This window comes from Crocodylus siamensis, chromosome 2 (genome assembly GCF_052110815.1).
Source record: "Crocodylus siamensis isolate JL-2025a chromosome 2, ASM5211081v1, whole genome shotgun sequence".
Classification (NCBI taxonomy): Eukaryota; Metazoa; Chordata; order Crocodylia; family Crocodylidae; genus Crocodylus; species Crocodylus siamensis.
In genome coordinates, this window is record NC_143396.1 from 8,558,425 (window position 1) to 8,575,136 (window position 16,712).

General features: G+C 57.6%; 1 protein-coding gene across 3 annotated transcripts in view; it reads left to right on the plus strand.

Annotated features, from left to right (window-relative positions):
- The first annotated feature begins 237 nt into the window (after positions 1-237).
- RAB11FIP5 (RAB11 family interacting protein 5) overlaps positions 238-16,712 on the plus strand; it is a 78,399-nt gene continuing 61,924 nt past the window's right edge. For 2 of the 3 annotated variants that reach the window (XM_090035122.1, XM_090035123.1), the window contains exon 1: positions 238-712. In XM_090035122.1, coding sequence (XP_089891248.1) covers positions 354-712 — 359 coding nt within the window. In that variant the 5' untranslated portion in view covers positions 238-353. Of the gene's footprint in view, positions 713-14,171; positions 14,237-16,712 lie in introns of those variants that run through there. The other variant, XM_090035124.1, reaches the window with a different exon arrangement.

Sequence of the window (16,712 nt, forward strand, 5' to 3'; positions counted from 1 at the left end):
GCGACACGAGGCCCCCGGGGGGCGCGGGCCCCTGGCGGACCGGGGGAGTCGCCCCGAGCGGGGGGCGGCAGGGAGGCGACACCAGGCCCCGGGGGCGCGGGCCCGTCGGCGGACTCGGCCGGGGCCCGCGGGAGAGCGCAGGGGCCGCGGGGCTGCGCCTCACGCGCACGCGGCCGCTCCGACGCTCCCGCCGGTGGGCGGGGCCGGGGCGAGGGGCGGGGCGGGGCGGCGCCGCCCCGCCGCGCTGTGAGGAAAGTTGCCGCGGGGCAGCGGGCCCTGCCGGGCGCTCGGCGGCCGCCGCATTGCACCGCCGCGCGCGTGACACCGCAGAACCGCGCCGCCGCCGCCCCGCCATGGCCGAGCCGGGCCCGGCGCCGCCGCGCTGGCTGCCCACGCACGTCCAGGTGGCCGTGCTGCAGGCGCGGGGCTTGCGGAGCAAGGCGGGCGCCGGCCCCGTCTACGCCGTGCTGCAGCTGGGCCGCGAGAAGTACAGCACGTGCGCGGCGGAGGGCGGCGCGGGCCGGGCGCGCTGGGCCGCCGAGGAGTGCGCCTTCGAGCTGGAGCCGCCGGACTGGGGCGACGGCGGCGGCGGCGGCGGCGAGCTGGTGCTCACGGTGCTGCACCGCGCCCTGCTGGGCATGGACAAGTTCCTGGGCCGCGCCACCCTGCCCCTGGGGCCCGCGCTGCAGGCCGGCCGCGCCCCGCGGGACCAGTGAGTATGCGGGCGCCCCTCTCGCGCAGACCCCCACGCTGGGCAGGGCGGCGCGGCGCCCTTTGGCTTGCACGGGTGGGTGCTCGCGGGCCAGCTTCCCGGGCGGCGCTGGACGCGCCCCATCACCAGCCCCGGGCGCCCTGGGGGCTCCCAGCCGCGTGACCAAGCGAGCTCCGCTGCTCAAGGCGCTCAGTCTGGTTCGGGCAATGTGCTTGGTTTTTGACGCGATACGATACCTTTATTGTGATGCCATCTCGCTCTGCAGCGCGTCTCGTTTCTTGCTAGCAGCTTTTTCGTTGATTAGCTTTGGCCGAGGAACCGGGAACTGGGACGAAGGAATGAAGTTCAGCCTCGTATCGTGCGCATTTTGGTCTGCCGAGGTGCATCTGCCCCTTGAGCCTCCGCTGTGCCGGGCACGAGCGCTTCAGCATGGGGCAGGGATGGGAGGAAGACTGAGGCTTGATGGTAGACACAGATGCAGCCTGGCCTTGCTAAAGGGGTCAGGCAGCGTCATGGTGGGTCCTGTGCCAAACGAAAGCCGGATAGAAGTTCGTTCTCGAGCAGTGTTCTGCATTCTCAGTTTTTATTGGATTTTTTTTTATTGAAGTTATTCCATTTTTACTGATTTACACCCATTTTTCAGTGTGAAGCAGTAAAAACCGATTGGGGGTGGTGGCAGCGGCAGCCGCACGTGGAGCAGGGACAAGGGGAGGGATGGTGGCCACGCGGGGGCTGGAGGAGGGTGGCTGGAGTCACCGCCTGGGGGCATGGGGCTCCTGGCTCTGCCCCCGGGAGGGGTCAGGGGAATCATTCCTGGGGCGGGCAGGTCCCAGTTGCCACCATGTCCTGGGCGCTGGGAGGCAGGACAGCCTGTCCCAGCCCCACTCCCAGAGGTGGGCGCGGCACCTGGCTGCTCTGCACGGGCCGTGGGGCTCCTGGCTCTGACCCCAGGCAGAGTGAGAGGGGCTGGAGCTGAGGTCAGGGTCAGGTCATTCCCCCCCATCATGTCCAGCCGTGTGCCACCCTCCACTTCCCCCAAGGGCCAGGGCAGCCCGGCAATAGGCTGCTGCAGCAGGAGGGAGGGGCGCAGTGCAGTGCATTGGCCACTCCTGGGGCTGCAGCAGGGAGCAAAGTGGGGGGAGCTGTCAGTGGGTACAGGGCACAGCTCTTGCTGCTCCCCCCCCCCCCGGAGGGCTCCAGGCTGAGGAGCTGCGCCAGGCATTTCCTGGGGAGTGTGTGCCCCCAGATCTCTGCGTGGGACTAGAGTAGGCTACCAGTGCTGGCTGGGGTCGGCGGTGGCACCGAGCTGTTCCTGGCACTTGAGGTAGACAGCAGCCTGCTCTCGTCCTGCGTGAGATCCGGGCACATGCACGCGCCCCCTGGGAAGAGCCTGACACAGCTGCACAGCGCTCCCCGGGGGGCATGTAGCAGCAAGGGCTGTGGCCTGCCCCATGCACTCACTGACTGCTTCCCCGCTTTGCTTCCTGGTGCAGCCCTGGTAGTGGCCAGTGGGTAGTCCCAGCCTTACTCCAGCCCCTCCCTCACCACCATGGAACGTATTATTATTTTCCCCAATATAAACCGATTTCTTTTCTTTTCTTCCTTTTATCCCCATTTCAACCTGGTTTTTACGTTTGGAAGATAAACCCTGAAAAATTCCCAGAATTTTTTTTTTTTTTTTTGAAAATAAAAACTGGAAAATGCAGAGCACCACTCTAGAGCTACTACACCTTTTCCAGCACTATCTTTTATGGCTGGTTGGCTCTTTGTAGCTGGATAGCCATTTTTATGGTGCGCTCATTCCTTTGCAGCGTGGCTGGTCTCAATTTATTGTGCAGTTGGCTGGTTAATTGCGTGATAGTTGCTTTGCATATGCGACAATAGTTGTGTTGTGCGATTAACTGTTGAATTGTGTAATCTATGTAATGTAGTGTGACTCCGGCCAGCTCCTGTTTGTCATGGCCCAGCTGGCCGTGGTGGACTTTTTGCTGGCCTAATGTAGGCAGCCCTGGAGGAAGACATGGGGATGCTTAAAAAAAGGGAAGAAGGGTAGGTTCGTCTGGTCTTACTTGCAGGGGGTGTTGGGAAGAGAGAGGAACTCAAAAGAGACCTCGTTAAGGGGCTTAATTCAAGCTTAAGTGCATGGCTAACGTCTTGCCCACGTGGAGGCCAGCTGGAAGGGGGATGAAACCTTGAGGCTGAACTGTTTTGGGGGGCATTTTTTTGCACGTTTGCAGCGCTGTTCGCCCTGATTTGGAGGTCTCGAGGTGCTGCTGTTGGAGTGAGAGGTCTCTGAATGGCACGGGACAGAAGCTGTTCTGGTTTTGGTCCTCTCCGCTGGGGCTGCCCCAAGCTGCACACGCGGCTTTGGGAGGTTTCACATCCGTGGGGTTAACGCGTGTAGACGCCTGTACCAGAAAGCATGGGAGTCTCCAGTGACCGTGAGCAGGATGTGGTCTATGACACATCTCCAAGCCCCTGTTTGCCCTTCTGCTTGCTGTGCCAGACTTGTCCACGTGGCCCTTGGGAGCCAGTGGGTTGGTATGAAATGGTGCAAAGTAATAAAAGTCTGGGGGGGGTGTTACTGGTTCTTCGGGGTCCTCTGCAGAGCAGCTGAAATGGCTTTCAGGGTTTTGGAGATGGGTCACACCCCAGCTTAGTCTTTGCAGATAACTGTGGGAGGTGATCTCCTCTTTCGAGGTACATAGCAGGCCTCTCTCAGACCCGGACATGCATCTTCTGCTGTGTGCCTTCGGGGTTATAGGCTTGCAGAAAATTGGACTGGGAGGGACTGGGAGAGGTCCTCTGGGGCAGGGGATGGAGCAGGCAGGACCACCTCTAGCCAAGTCATTCCTGACTATATGTCCAGCCTGCTCCAAAATCTCACCGGCGATGCAGATATTCACGGTCTCTGCTGATGACTTGTCCCAGGATTTAACTTCTCAGCGAAACTTGGGTCTGGTCCCCTCCGTGCTCCTGCTCCCTTTCGGTGCATCCATGGGACTCTGGTTAAGGTGCTGCAACCCCTGCATCCTTCCTGAGTTGGTGCTTTGCTGGCCGGTGTGCGGGCCTCGTCCCTGGATGCAGAAATGTGGCTGTTGCCCGCGTTTAACGGGATGCTCGAATGGGTCTTGCTTACTCTGAGGCTTATAAGCCCTGTCCCGATGCCGCTGAAGACGGTGGGGATCAGCATCTCCCCTGCATGCCGAGCCTTTTAGAAGCCCTTTGGAAGTGCCGTCCTTTCATGGGGATTCCCCACTGATATCCGCAATCCCCTTAACGCGTGCCGCACCGAGACGCAGCGAAGCTTTTCCTTGTCACCGGCAGGGATTGTGATACCAAGGGAAAGGCCTTCCCAGGGCCATTGCGTCTGCACGGTTCGTCAGCTGGGTCTGTAATCCCCGGGAATGAAATCTGGTTGAGACCTATTTTGTGTAGTCCCGGGTTGAAGCATGCTCTCCGTCAGTCGACTCTCCTGTTTTGCCCAGGATTGCTATTGACTTAACTTGTTTGTAGTCGGCCTGGATCATTATGCTTGTGCTTTTTAAACAGTGATGCGCTGCTCGCCCTCCTCCTGCCTTCTGGAGTCTCCCAGGATTTATGAAACGCTAAATCCAAACGCGCAAAGATCTCTTCTGCCAATTATTTAAGGATTCTTGGTTGTAGATGTATGTGGGTCTTCTGATTTTTTTTTCCTTCACCTAGGAGAGACTGGTCATCCTCTTTAATTGTGGACCACAAAAAGCATTTACTTCGGGTTTATGTAATACAAGCATGTTATCCTAGTCGTTCCTAATGCACAGTGGAAAGTCATTGAGCCTTTTGTGTCTCAGTAGCCGTTTCACCCTCTCCATCTAGTAATGCTAGGATTTCTCTCCTTCCAAGTATATTTAATCGCCCTCCCTTCTGCCCTTCAGGCTACAGACTTTCTGTTCCTGAGTCCCTTCCCTTATCTATTTTCTACCTGAGCCCTAAATCAATCGCAGTTTGCGTCGTCCCATTTTCTCTGTCGCCTTTGTATTTCTAATTGCTGCCTTCATTTTGCTGCAGACAGGCTGCTGGCTAAAGTAGTCCTCGTATTGATCATGGAGCTGTGGCTTTTTGGCCGGGGATCAGGCTCTTCCTTCAGAGTTCCCAGTCATGTTATTTCTGTCTGAATTTTACCTTGCATCTCCCTGTGGTTTAAAGCTGGTGGGCAGGGGGTGTTGGTGAGGACCGGTTGGGGTGCTTATATTGAATATCGTTCGGTCATAATGGCTTGTGTCTAGCGGCACATCCCTGGCCAGCGACTAGATTGTGAAACGCCCCGTACCCTATTGGGTTCAAGACCTTTTTGTGTCAGAAAATGCAAATCTATAATACCTAAAAATTTCCACCTGGAGCCAGTGTCCCTGCTGGGCTCAGCACTTTGTGTGGTCTTGTGATGTGCTTGTCTTCCTGAGCTATCCCTCCTGTCTGCAGGAGGTCGCTTCCTAGACTGGGGGGGCTGCCCTGCGCGGTTGGGGTTCCAGGGCTGGCGTGGGCCCCGTGCAGCCGTGCTGTGCATGCGGCATCCCTGTGGAAAAGGCAGGGAGTTTGCAGCTTGCATCTGGTGCAGAAGCTGTGCAGGTACGTGGCTCCTCTGAGAGCATTGCAGTGCTGGGGCCCAGCCCTAAGGAGGGAAGGCGATGAAGCCAAGAGTGCTAGGGGGTGGAGGGCTTCTCTCCAGAAGCCCACCCAGTCCCTGCATGTGTGGTTGAGGTGGGGAGAAGTAAGCCCCTGCTTGGGATTGCAACGGCAGGACCCTCTGCGCTGCCAGATGAGGTTAGTGCACCCCCCACACACGTTGCATTTAAAGGCCCCAAGAGAGCCTGGTTGTTCGGAGATGTTTCAGCAATGGGACATGTTGTTAGGAGCTCTTGAATGCAAGGGCCTGCCTGCCATGCTCCTCCCCAGAGCTGGCTGCATTTCAGCTTTTGGTGAATCAGTCGACTGGTGTTTTGAAGCGTGTAGGGCTCTCCAGTGCCCCCAGTTTCAGGTGTTCAGTGGTTGAGTTTCGTCTGGGTTGTGGGGAGGGAGTGAGTGGCTTGGAAGAATTTTTCTTCCAAATCTTAAGGTTTTTATAGGGGCTGTTTCTTTGACCCTTTAGATCATAGAATCATAGAAGTTGGGTCGAAGGGACCTTGTAGATCCTCAAGTCCGACCCCCTGCCTGGGCAGGAGAAAAACTGGGCTCAGATGACTCCAGCCAGGTAGGTATCCAGCCTCCTCTTAAAGCCCCCCAGGGTAGGAGCCAATACCACCTCCCTAGGAAGTTGGTTCCAGCTCCTAGCCGCCCTGACCGTGAAGTAGTTCTTGCGGATGTCTAATCTAAACCTCCTCTCCAACAACTTGTGGCCGTTATTCCTTGTTGTGCCAGGGGGTGCTAGGGGAAACAAGGTCTCTCCCAAACCCTTCTGGTCCCCCCTAGTGAGTTTATAGACGGTCACCAGGTCCCCCCTCAGCCTTCGCTTGTGAAGGCTGAACAGGTTCAGGTCCTGCAGTCTCTCCTTGTAGGGTCTGCCCTGCCGCCCCCTGACCATGCGAGTGGCCTCCGCTGGACCCTCTCCATGTTGTCCACATCCCTCCTGAAGTGCGGCGCCCAGACCTGGACGCAGTCCTCCGGCTGCGGCCTGACCAGTGCCGCATAGAGGGGGAGGATCACCTCCCTGGCCCTGCTCAAGATGCATCTGTGGATGCACAACAAGGTGCGGTTAGCCCTGCCAGCCGTGACCTCGCATTGTCAGCCCATGTTCATCTTGGAGTCAGTAATGACTCCGAGATCCCTTTCTGCCTCTGTGCTCTCAAGAAGGGAGCTTCCCATCTTATAAGTGTGCTGCTGGTTACTACTGCCCATGTGCAGCACCCTGCACTTGTCAGTATTGAAACGCATCCTGTTTTTGCTAGCCCACCCCTGTAACCTATCCAGGTCTTGCTGCGTCTTTCCCTCACCTCACCCCAGATTTTGCTATCATCAGCAAATTTAACCAGGTTCCTTTTCACCCTGTTGTCCAAATTGCCGATAAAGAGATTGAACAGTGCGGGCCCGAGGACGGAGCCCTGGGGGACTCCGCTGCCCACTTCTCCCCAGGTTGAATATGACCTGTCCACCATCACCCTCTGAGTGCGACCCTTCAGCCAATCTGCAATCCATCTGACTGTGTAGGCATCAATGCCACAGTCGCCTAGTTTTTTAATGAGGATGGGGTGGGAGATGGTGTCAAAGGCCTTGCTGAAGTCTAGAAAGACTACGTCCACAGTGACACCTGCATCTATTGCCTTTGTGACCTGGTCATAGAAGGCAATCACGTTGGTCTGACATGACCTGCCCCTAATGAAACCGTGCTGGTTGCCCTCGAGCATCATCTCTGAGGCCGGCCCATCGCTGATGTGCTTCATGATGTTCTTCTCAAAGAGTTTCCCTAGGATTGAGGTAAGACTGACGGGCCTATAGTTGCCTGGGTCCTCCCTCCTCCCTTTTTTTAAAGATGAGGACCATGTTGGCTACCTTCCAGTCATCCGGCACCTGGCCCGAGCACCACGAGTGCTCATAAAGCCGTGCCAAGGGCCCTGCAATAACCCCAGCTAGCTCCCTCAGCACCCTGGGGTGGAGAGTATCTGGACCCGCTGATCTGAGCACATCCAGCCCCTCCAGAAGCTCTCTGACCCGGTCCTCCCCAACCTGAGGTCTGGAGGCGTTCCCCTCAAGTCCATCTGGCATCGCGGTGGGGGAGTCCTGGTTCCTGCCCAAGAAAACGGAGATGTAGAATCGGTTAAAGAGGTCTGCTTTCTCCTCTGGCGCAACTGCCAGATTGTCCGGCGTACTTTGCAGGGGCCCCACGTTTCCCGGTGCTTTCTTCATCCTCCCTATATATTTGAAAAGGACTTTTTGTTATCTTTGATTTTGGACGCAAGTCCTAGCTCTATGTCTGCCTTAGCTTTCCTGACAGCCCCTCTACAGGCCCGAGCAGAAGAGGTATACTCCTCTTTGGAGACAGCACCCCCCTTCCACCGGGTGTACGCCGCCTTTTTGGCAATCAGGCATTCCCGGACGCCCTTGGTGAGCCAGGGGGGCTTTCAGGAACTCCTGCCCCCCTTGCTTCTTGTTGGGATGGTCACCCCTTGGGCCCGGAGTGGTCATTCCTTAAGCAGACGATACTCATCTTGGGCACTGAGTTCCCCTGCTCTCGGGACCCCAGCGCCTCTCCCACTAATCTCAACTCGTTGAAGTTGGCCCTCTTGAAGGCTAGGGCTACCGCCTTGCTGCAGGCCCTCGACACCCTGCGCTGGATGGTAAACTCCAGCAAGTGATGATCCCTGTCACCGGGGCGGTCGAGGACCTGGAGGCCCCTGACCAGGTCGTCGTCTGTGGCCAGGACCAGGTCCAACAGGGCATTTCCTCTGGTGGGACTGTGCACCCCTGAATTAAGTGGAGGTCCTGTATCTTGGGCAGGAGCCTCTGGGAATGGTCTGTCTTGGCTGACTGCTCCTCCCAGCAGATGTCATGGGTGACTTCAATTACCCGGACAACTACATCCCTTGCCTTAAGTGCCTCTGCAAGCTGGCCCGAAAATTCCCGGTCCAGCTCCTCCCCTTGGTTGGGGGGTCTGTAGTAGACCCCCACCGTTAAATCCCTCTCCCCACGGCCCCCTTGTATCTTGACCCAGAGCACTGCAGCTTGCCCCTCTGACCCCATTTTGCTGGCAGAGGATGTATATTGCTCCTTGACAGAGTGCCCACCCCCCCTTTCCTTCCTCCTCTATCCTGCCTGTAAAGCCTATAGCCCCCAATGCTAACTGCCCTGTTGTGGGATGATGTCAGGGTCTCAAGCTTTTCTTCCTAGCTGTTAGGGCTGGGGATTATAATGGGTGACGCCTAGTTGGCTCATGAGCCATGTCATGTTAAAAAAAATCATGCTGGGCTATAATAATATATAATTGTATATAAGTCACAGGAAGGGAGTTTTCCACTCTGTTCAGCCTCACCTGTGCATCCAGTTTTGGGCACTGCACTCCAAGAAAGACCCAGGCAAATTGGAAAGAGTCCAGCGAGAGCGACAAGTGATTTAGAGGCCTGGAAGATAGATGAATCTTGTGAGGAAAGATTGGAAGTGTTGGGATGGTTGAGTTTGCAGAAGAGGAGACTGGGGGGGGGATCTGGCGAATGTCCCAATGCAAAGAGGACAGCAATGAGCGCAAGAGACAGGATGATTCCCTGTCATCACATGACTCCAGGAGGTGGGTCTTGCACGAGCCCCGGGCACCGCAAGCCTTGCAATCCCACTGTGGGAGCTGGGCTAGCGTGGGATCCTCAGGGTTAAGAAGGGCTAAGGGGCCCCCGATTTCTGCACAGCTCCTTCCTCTTGCTCGGTGCCCATCGACAAGTGGGGCAACAACCGCTTCCTGCAGCCTGCGGTCGAGCAGCCTTCAGTCTCTCTGCAGCCGAGAGCCTGTGGTTAAATAACCCGGCAGGTTTCTCAGGATGGGGCAGAGCAGCTCTGCTGGCTCCGTGCATGTCTCCCTGCCACTGGTTTTTCTCCCTCCCTTTTCAAAGTGGCTGGAGAGGGAAGGGAGATGACCCACAGAGCTGGCAGGAAAAGGTCCAGCATTGGGACCAATTAGATTTTTGCAAAAAATATTCTTTAATTACGAACTTTCAGGCACAAACGCCCTTTATGAGGCATCAGAGAAAAGATTGAAAAAGTCCTCCTGGGTGGAAAAAAAAGTTCATATTTCGTAGGAGATTTGAAGGTGGTAAAATCTCCTGTTTGGAAAAGTTCATTTTATACGCAGATTAGGCTCCTTGGCAAAGTTCATATAAACCAACTTTCTTTCCCAAGTTTTTGGCTCGGTGCTTGGTTAATTTAGTAAAGGTTGAGAGAAGCAACCAGAAAATCCCCCCAATTGCAACCGCTCAGACCTCCGTTGCTCTGATCCGGGCCTGGTAATGGGCACCTGCCATCGGGGCAGGTTATTCCAGTGCGGTGGGAGGCAGTGTGCGAGAGGGGCGCGTGCCCGGCTGTTGCAGGGAGGAGGGACGTAGATGGGTCAGGACCTCACGCCTCTTGCACAGGGGCTCGTGCAGGCTCCAAGTCCAGCCCGGCACGCGGCCCACTGGGTTATGAGTGGGGTTGCACGAGCTGTCTCCATCTTCGAGCCCCTTCCCAGAGGAGTTGCCAGCAGCCAGGTCTGCTCTGGTCCCTCCTGTCAGACGGCTCTGCCCTTCTTCCCCATGCAGGTCCCACCAGCCAGGGTCTCGTGTCCGTCCCCTGCCGCCTGCCCCCCTCGCCGGGGAAGGTCTTGGCTCGTCCTCGGCCTTTGTATCTCCTTCCTATGGGCAGGTCCAGCTCTCGTCTTCCCTCCTTGGGCCGTTCCTGCCTCCGTGGTGCTTTTGGTGTCCCACCAGGAGTGGACTGCATCCCCCCCTCCCCATTTTTTTTTTTCCCCCTCCAAGATGCATCCTCTGACCCCTTTCTGTGGTCAGGCTTAGGAGGAATAGCCCAGCTCAGCACGTGGGGTTTCGAGGAATAAGAGCCCTCAGCACCAGGGACTCTTCAGAGCATCCCACCCCCACTTCCTACTGACCCCCAGTACGATTGCAGGGTGCACAGAGTGCGGCTGGGGTGGCGACGCACATGAGACTTGCAGTGGGCAGGGGAAACCAGGATCGCTTGGCCTGGTGTAGCCTCCAGGTGAGCCAGCTTCTCCTCTTAGCCTCAGTTTCCTCTGCTCTGGATAGGGGGGAGCATGGGACTGGATAGTCTTTGCAGGGCAGGCTGGGACCGGCGGGGTGGAAAGCAAACTTTCCAAACCTGTCTCCCCAGACCTGCTGGATTGCACTCAACCAGCGTGCTGGCACGGCCCTGGAGGGCTGGTCTTCCTGGGAACCAGACCTAGCTCTGCCCACCCCGCCGCGCATGGGAAATGGGCAGTTGCCACTCCCTATTCTGCATCCCGTTTGCTTCACTTCCCAGCCGGGGCGGTGCCGAAGCCTCTGCCTCGAAGGCACCCGAGGGTGTTATTTTTCGTGAGGACTTGCCCAAGCCAGGAAGTGTCTGGCTGCGTCGAACCCCTGATTAGCCAGCCGGCCCTGTGGGCTTGGGCTTGGTCCCGCTTGGCTCGTCTGGTTCTCGTGCCTGAGACGAGCCCGTGCTCTCTGCAGCCATGCCGTGGACTGGCAGTGCCGGGGGGCTTTGCAAAGCCCGGACCGAGACCCGCCACGTCATCGCTGCTGTTAGCCGGGAATCTGTCGGGGCCAAACGACCTCCTCGCTTGGCATCCCCTGCCCATCCTCCTCCAACCCCGAGCCACCCCCTTGTCCCGTGGCAGGGCAAGCACCCATCTCCCCCCTGCAGATCGGCAAAACCACTCCCTCCCGCTGCCCCAGTGACCCCGTTCCCTGCTCCCGAAGCTGGGCCAGCTCTAATCAGGCATTCAGCCTTGCTCACTGCCTGCGGTGACCTTGCTTTGTTCCCGTCTGGCCTGCCTGGTTGTTTTTCAGCCCTGCTTTCCTCTTCCTCGCTCAGCTGCCAGATGCTGCAAGCCCCGTGACCTTGGGACGGCGCGAAACGCTGCAGGTGCTGCGGGAAACGGCCTTGCATTGCTATGCTCCCGGGCCGTGCGGCACGGGCGCTTCGGGACCGGTCACCTGGGCGAGCGCGAACTCGGGGGAAGGATTTCTCCTTGGCGTGTGGATGGGGCGAGCGCAGGCCCAGTGCAGGGGTGGGATCCAGAGGTGCCCATGGTTTAATCCTGCCATGCTCCCACGGGGGATCAGGATTGAACGCTCCTGGATCTGACACTGTCTTAAAAGGCGACCCCAGCTTCTTCCATCCTGTGGTGAATAGATGGGCAAATCAGCAAGCATCGGGGCATGGCGAGGGCTGTGCTTGCTTGGAAAACAGGGAGGGATCCTTAGGTAGCGATGCTGGTCTGGGTTCAGCCTTAGGGGACCTTCCTGAACCCACTTGGCAGTGCCCTAAACACTCTGCAGTGTTGCATGTGGGGCTGGTGTTGCGGTACGGTCTGGGGCGGGGGCCAGGGCACAGCCTCGCTTCCTCCCTGCGCCACCGCAGCTTCTGCTTCCTCTCCATGTGGGCAGTCCCTCCTCCGGTGCCGTGGGCAGCGTCAACGCAGGGCAGGAGCCGTGCTGCCCCTGCACCAGCCCTTCCGGCAGCACGGGCGTCACCGGGGAGGGACCCTCCCTAGGTCTTGTATGGCTCCAGGGTGGCGCAGCCTGCATGCCTCTACATACAGCGCCTGCACCTTGCATTCGTTTCCTTGCAGCCTGGGCTGTAGACTGAGCCTGCAGCTGGGGGAAGGGTGGAAATCCTGCCTTACCTCTGCACTGCGGTGCATGGTGCAGTACAAAATTGGAAGGATAGCCTCTTCGGAGGCTGCTTCCCAGAAAGGGAATCATGTTGTCTTTGACTTTGAATGAGAGGGGGCCCCTAGAGTCCCTTCTCGTGCCCAGCCGTAGCTGCAAGGACCCATTGTATCGGCATGTTTGATTCGGAGCCAGGCTTGTCAGCACAGGGCTATCCTAAAACTGTCTTTTCTCCGGCTCCCATCATTGCGGTGCAGAGACCCATTGGCCCAGCTCCCTCTTCCTGGATGGTGGCTAGGGGCTGTGTTGGGCCCATCTTCTCCGTCCCCTCCTTGGCACTGCTCTCGTGCCCAGACGCAGCATGGGACTGAACGGGGCTGTACGTGGTGGGCATCCTTGTATGCAACTACATGCTCTATTAAAGCTGGATAGAGACCAGCTACAGACTTGTTACACATTTTCAAGCACTGCCTTTGTAGCTGGTTGGCTGTTTTTATAGCTCGATAGTCATTTTTATGGTCTGCACTTGAGGCCACTCTACTGTTTTTTGCAGTTACCCGGTTAACTGCATGGCAGTTACTTTGCACTTGAGGCTGCTCTAAATGTATTGCACGGTTTACCAGTTCGTTGCGCCGTACAGGTAATGTGCAGCAGGGGCCTGAACGTCAGACCCTCTTCTGTGGGCAGGGTAGCTTTGCTGTTGGGTCCCCTTCGGGCTGCGTTTGCATTTTTTCATTCCCCTCTAAATTGCTCCTCAGATACCCATGGCATTCCCCTCCATTGCAGATGCCCACAGCCCCTTCAGAGCCTGTGTGGCAAGCCCCTTGGACCACGAGCGACCTCAGTGCCGTGCCCCGTCGATGCCGAAGCTCCTGCAGCTGGGGGCCCGCGGGTGCATCCTTTGCCTTGGGGGTTTGCAGGCATGTTGCCATTTGTGTGTCCTGCTGTCCTGGCTCCGGCATGGGGCTGGAGTTAGGAAACCCGAGTTCCTGTTTCAGATATACGGCATGCAACCTTGAACGAGACGTGTCATTACCCCGCCTCGGTTTCCCCCCCAGGATAGAGGGGGGTGATCCAGGTCTTGTCCCAAGGCATCGATCCTGCTTGGCAGTGGGGGCTGGGGGCTGACTGGACCGTACAAGCAATTTGTGCACATCAGAGGCACTAAGCAAACAGTTGTGGGAGGCTCTTTGATCTTGGCTCTGGCAGCTGCTTGCATCAGGGGAGGCAGGGATCTCTGGCAGAACTGGGGCTCTTCATCTTGCGTTTCATTTTGGGCTCTCCGAAGAACCCCCAGGAGCGGGTTTTGCTTGCATGTCTGTCGCTGGGCTCCCACCACAGCTTGGCTTCTGCAGTCCCCGATGCTGCGGAGATCTTCGGCCGGCTGCTGGCTTTAGGCAGGGCGCGGCAGAGACTTGCTGCGTTATCTTTGCAAAGTGCTTCCATGCCAGGAGCCCGGCTTGCATGGGGCCGACGGCCTGTCTGGGCTGGAAAAGCACGGACTGGTCTGTGGGCGTGCAATGCAGTGCTTGTGTCGGCTGTGGGCCTCTTCCAGCTGGCTCAGCTAATTCCCAGCTGCGCTTCCCTCACACACCTACCCGATCCATGCACTTTTCTGCATAAAGGGGCACCCGTCCCAGTTGATTTTGTTACTGAAAACATCAGGGGCAAACCAACCTTGTGCTGCTCTGCTCCCTGCTCTCTTTTCCCTGCCTGCTCTGCTTTCTGCTCCCTGCATTATCCGCTGCTGTGCTGCCTGCCCCCTCTCCAGTCTGCCTGTGCCACGCGTTGCCCATCGCTGGCTTTAAATGCCACCCGCATTGGTACAAGCCTCTTAAGCGCGCTGCATGTTTCAACCCGACCGTCTGCTTCGAGACTTGCCTTCTGGGCAGCTGCATGTAAGGGACTGGATCTGTGTGCTCTGGGCCGAAGTGAACTCCCTTTTGATTGCAGCTGTCAGAGGGCTGCTATTAGCAGCCGGGAAACCATCCAGTTCCTGCTGTTTTCAAGAGCCGCTGTAAGAAGCCTTGAGAAATAAGCTGAGCTAGTTGGGTCCGGGGCTGCTCATACCACAGCACTGGCAGCGGTGGGTGCTTCACGAGCTCGTTCGTGGCTGGGGGCATGCTTTGGGGATGGACATAGTCCTCTTCTTGTCCGTCAAAGGGGGAGCACTTTGGATTTGGTAAGCTCTGTGTGAGTGAGCGGCAGGCAGACAATGCAAAGGTTATTCTAGGCTTAATTGCATGTCGGGGCTGTTCCCTTGATCTCTGGTCCCTGGCCTCTCCATTGCACTGTTTAATGATCCTCGTCTCTTGTGGCATGGCTTGCTGGAAGAGGCTTTCCTGCTCTGTCCCTTGATCTGAGCCTTGGGGAAGTCTTCAGGGCTGCTAAAGCAAACAGGGGGCTTCTGGCCCCTGGAAGGAGGACCATTTAGACCTCGGAGCTGGCTAGGAACAGCCCGGTGTTACCTGGGGTTCTGGGACCCGGGGAAGAAGGGGCATGGCAGGGACGCCAGTCGGTCCCACAGACTTTGAGAGCTGCAGGAGGCTAGACGAGGAGAAATGCCTGCGACGGGATCTGGGGATGGACACTTAGATGAGGCCCAGATACCCCTCCAGTGCTCTGTGTGTTAACAGAAATGCTCTCCTTTCCTTAAAGCATCACCTCTGGTGCTAGGGCTGGAGCAGGCCTCGCTCAAGGCAGAATCATCCTCGACAAAACCATCCCCCCCGTGTGTAACCTGCTCTCGCAGTGTTAAGGGATGGAGACTCTCGGCAGCCTGTTCAGTGTTTTAAACCGCCCTCAAAGTGAGAGAGGTTCTTCCTCATCTCCAACCTCCCGTTTCCTTGGCTGCAGGTTGAGGCTGGTGCTCCAATCCTGTCCCCTCCGGCCACAGGGGAAAGTCTACCTCCATCCTCTCTATAATTGACCTTCAGGTGGTTGGAGACCTGTTGTCAAATCATAGGATCCTAAAAAATGAGGGTTGGGAGGGAGCTCAGGAGGTCCCATCTAGTGCAACCCCTTGCTCCAAGCAGGGCCAGCCCCAACTACATCATCCCAGCCAAGGTTTTGTCTACCTGGGTCTTCAATACCTCCAAGGATGGAGATGCCCTTTCTGGGTAGCCTGTTCCAGTGGTTCACCACACTCCTAATGAGAGAGTTTTCCCTAATATCCAGCCTCAACTTCCCTTGCTGCAGCCTGAGCCCATTGCTCCTTGTCCCGCCATCTGCCCCCACTGAGACCAGCCCAGCTCCAGCCTCTTTGCAGCCCCCCTGCAGGGAGTTAAGGCTGCTATTCAAACCCCCTCGGTCTTCTCTTCCGACACGGATGTGGTGGCAGGCCTGTGTAGGAGTGCTCAATGCCAGGACATGGTGTTGAACCCATGCTCGGTTTCCTCTACAATAACAGAGACCTCATGTGTTGGTGGAGGGGACTGTATTAAAGCCCTTGCCGCCCTCTCCTGTTTGGGGACATGCCGGCGCAGCGTGGTGGCTCTGGTGCTGAGCTGATGGGATGACTCGGGACTGGCACCTGCACCCTGTCATCTGAGCCGTGTTTGTTTGCTACCCGAGACGGCCAGAGCGCCCTGGCAGGGGCTGTTTATCGAGGAGTGGGGCTTTGCTCATCACGGTGGCATCCGGCTCCTTCCCCTGCCAAGGACAATCCAATCCACTGACCTATATCTTTACAGGGCTGGGATGCCTCTGCTGACAAATGCCCCCGTCCTGCCGATGGCCTCTGCGTGAAAGCTGTGCCCCTTACAGTAGCGGGTGCAAAGCTGGGAGGGGGAAGCTGCAGGTGCACCCAGGGGTCTCTTTCCCCCTTGCTGATCTGTAGCAGCAGCAGGGAAAGCACCCAGCCCTCGCGTGGGGCCGGCGGGGTTAGGGAGCGCACCTCCGTGGCGCTCTGCACTATTAGTTTGACAGTGAGCAGGGTGTTTAATGGGAGAAACACTGGTGGCGAGATGAGTTGGAGGCAGCAGGGGAAAGTGCATGGAGGCCTTGGAGGGGAATGGGGCTGGAAGAGAGCATCCTCCCATGCAGCCCCATAGGCTCAGCCCTAGGTAAGCCATCTCAGACCGAGCATTCGTCCAGCCTGCACTTAAGACCTCTGCTGTCTGCTCTCAGCATGACGTTCGTGGGCCAACGCCCGCGTGGGCAACCCTCTGGGGCTGGAGCACATTGCATGCAATCCCGATGCTCTTAAGGCTTCTTCCCCAGCACAAAGGCACCGTGTTGCCTGGGTCTGCAGCCTGCTAGGAGGTGGATTTGAAGGAGTTGCCTGCTGACAGGGAGGAAGCCCCTTTCCCTGGCTGTCTGCCCACCCCATGGTGGGGCTCTGTGGACCCATTGCTCTGGAAAGTTAAGGATTAAACATTCGCCTACTTGGACGCAGTTCCTTAGCTCTGCAAGCGGCTCCTTGAGTTGATGGTGGGCAGGTGTGGCTCTTTCCCCCACGGGAGCAGCGGGCACTAGAGGTCTTTGGGAGAGCTGGCTCAGGCAGCTGCTGGGCCCAGATGCTGACCCTGCAGTGAGACCGCAAGGACAGTCTTTGCCCTCCTCTGTTGTGCTGGGCTCATCTGAAAGTCCCATCCCAAGGCTGTTCCCTGTCTCGGGGCATCAGGTTGTGAAGTAGGGCTGGCTGCACCTCTCGGTTT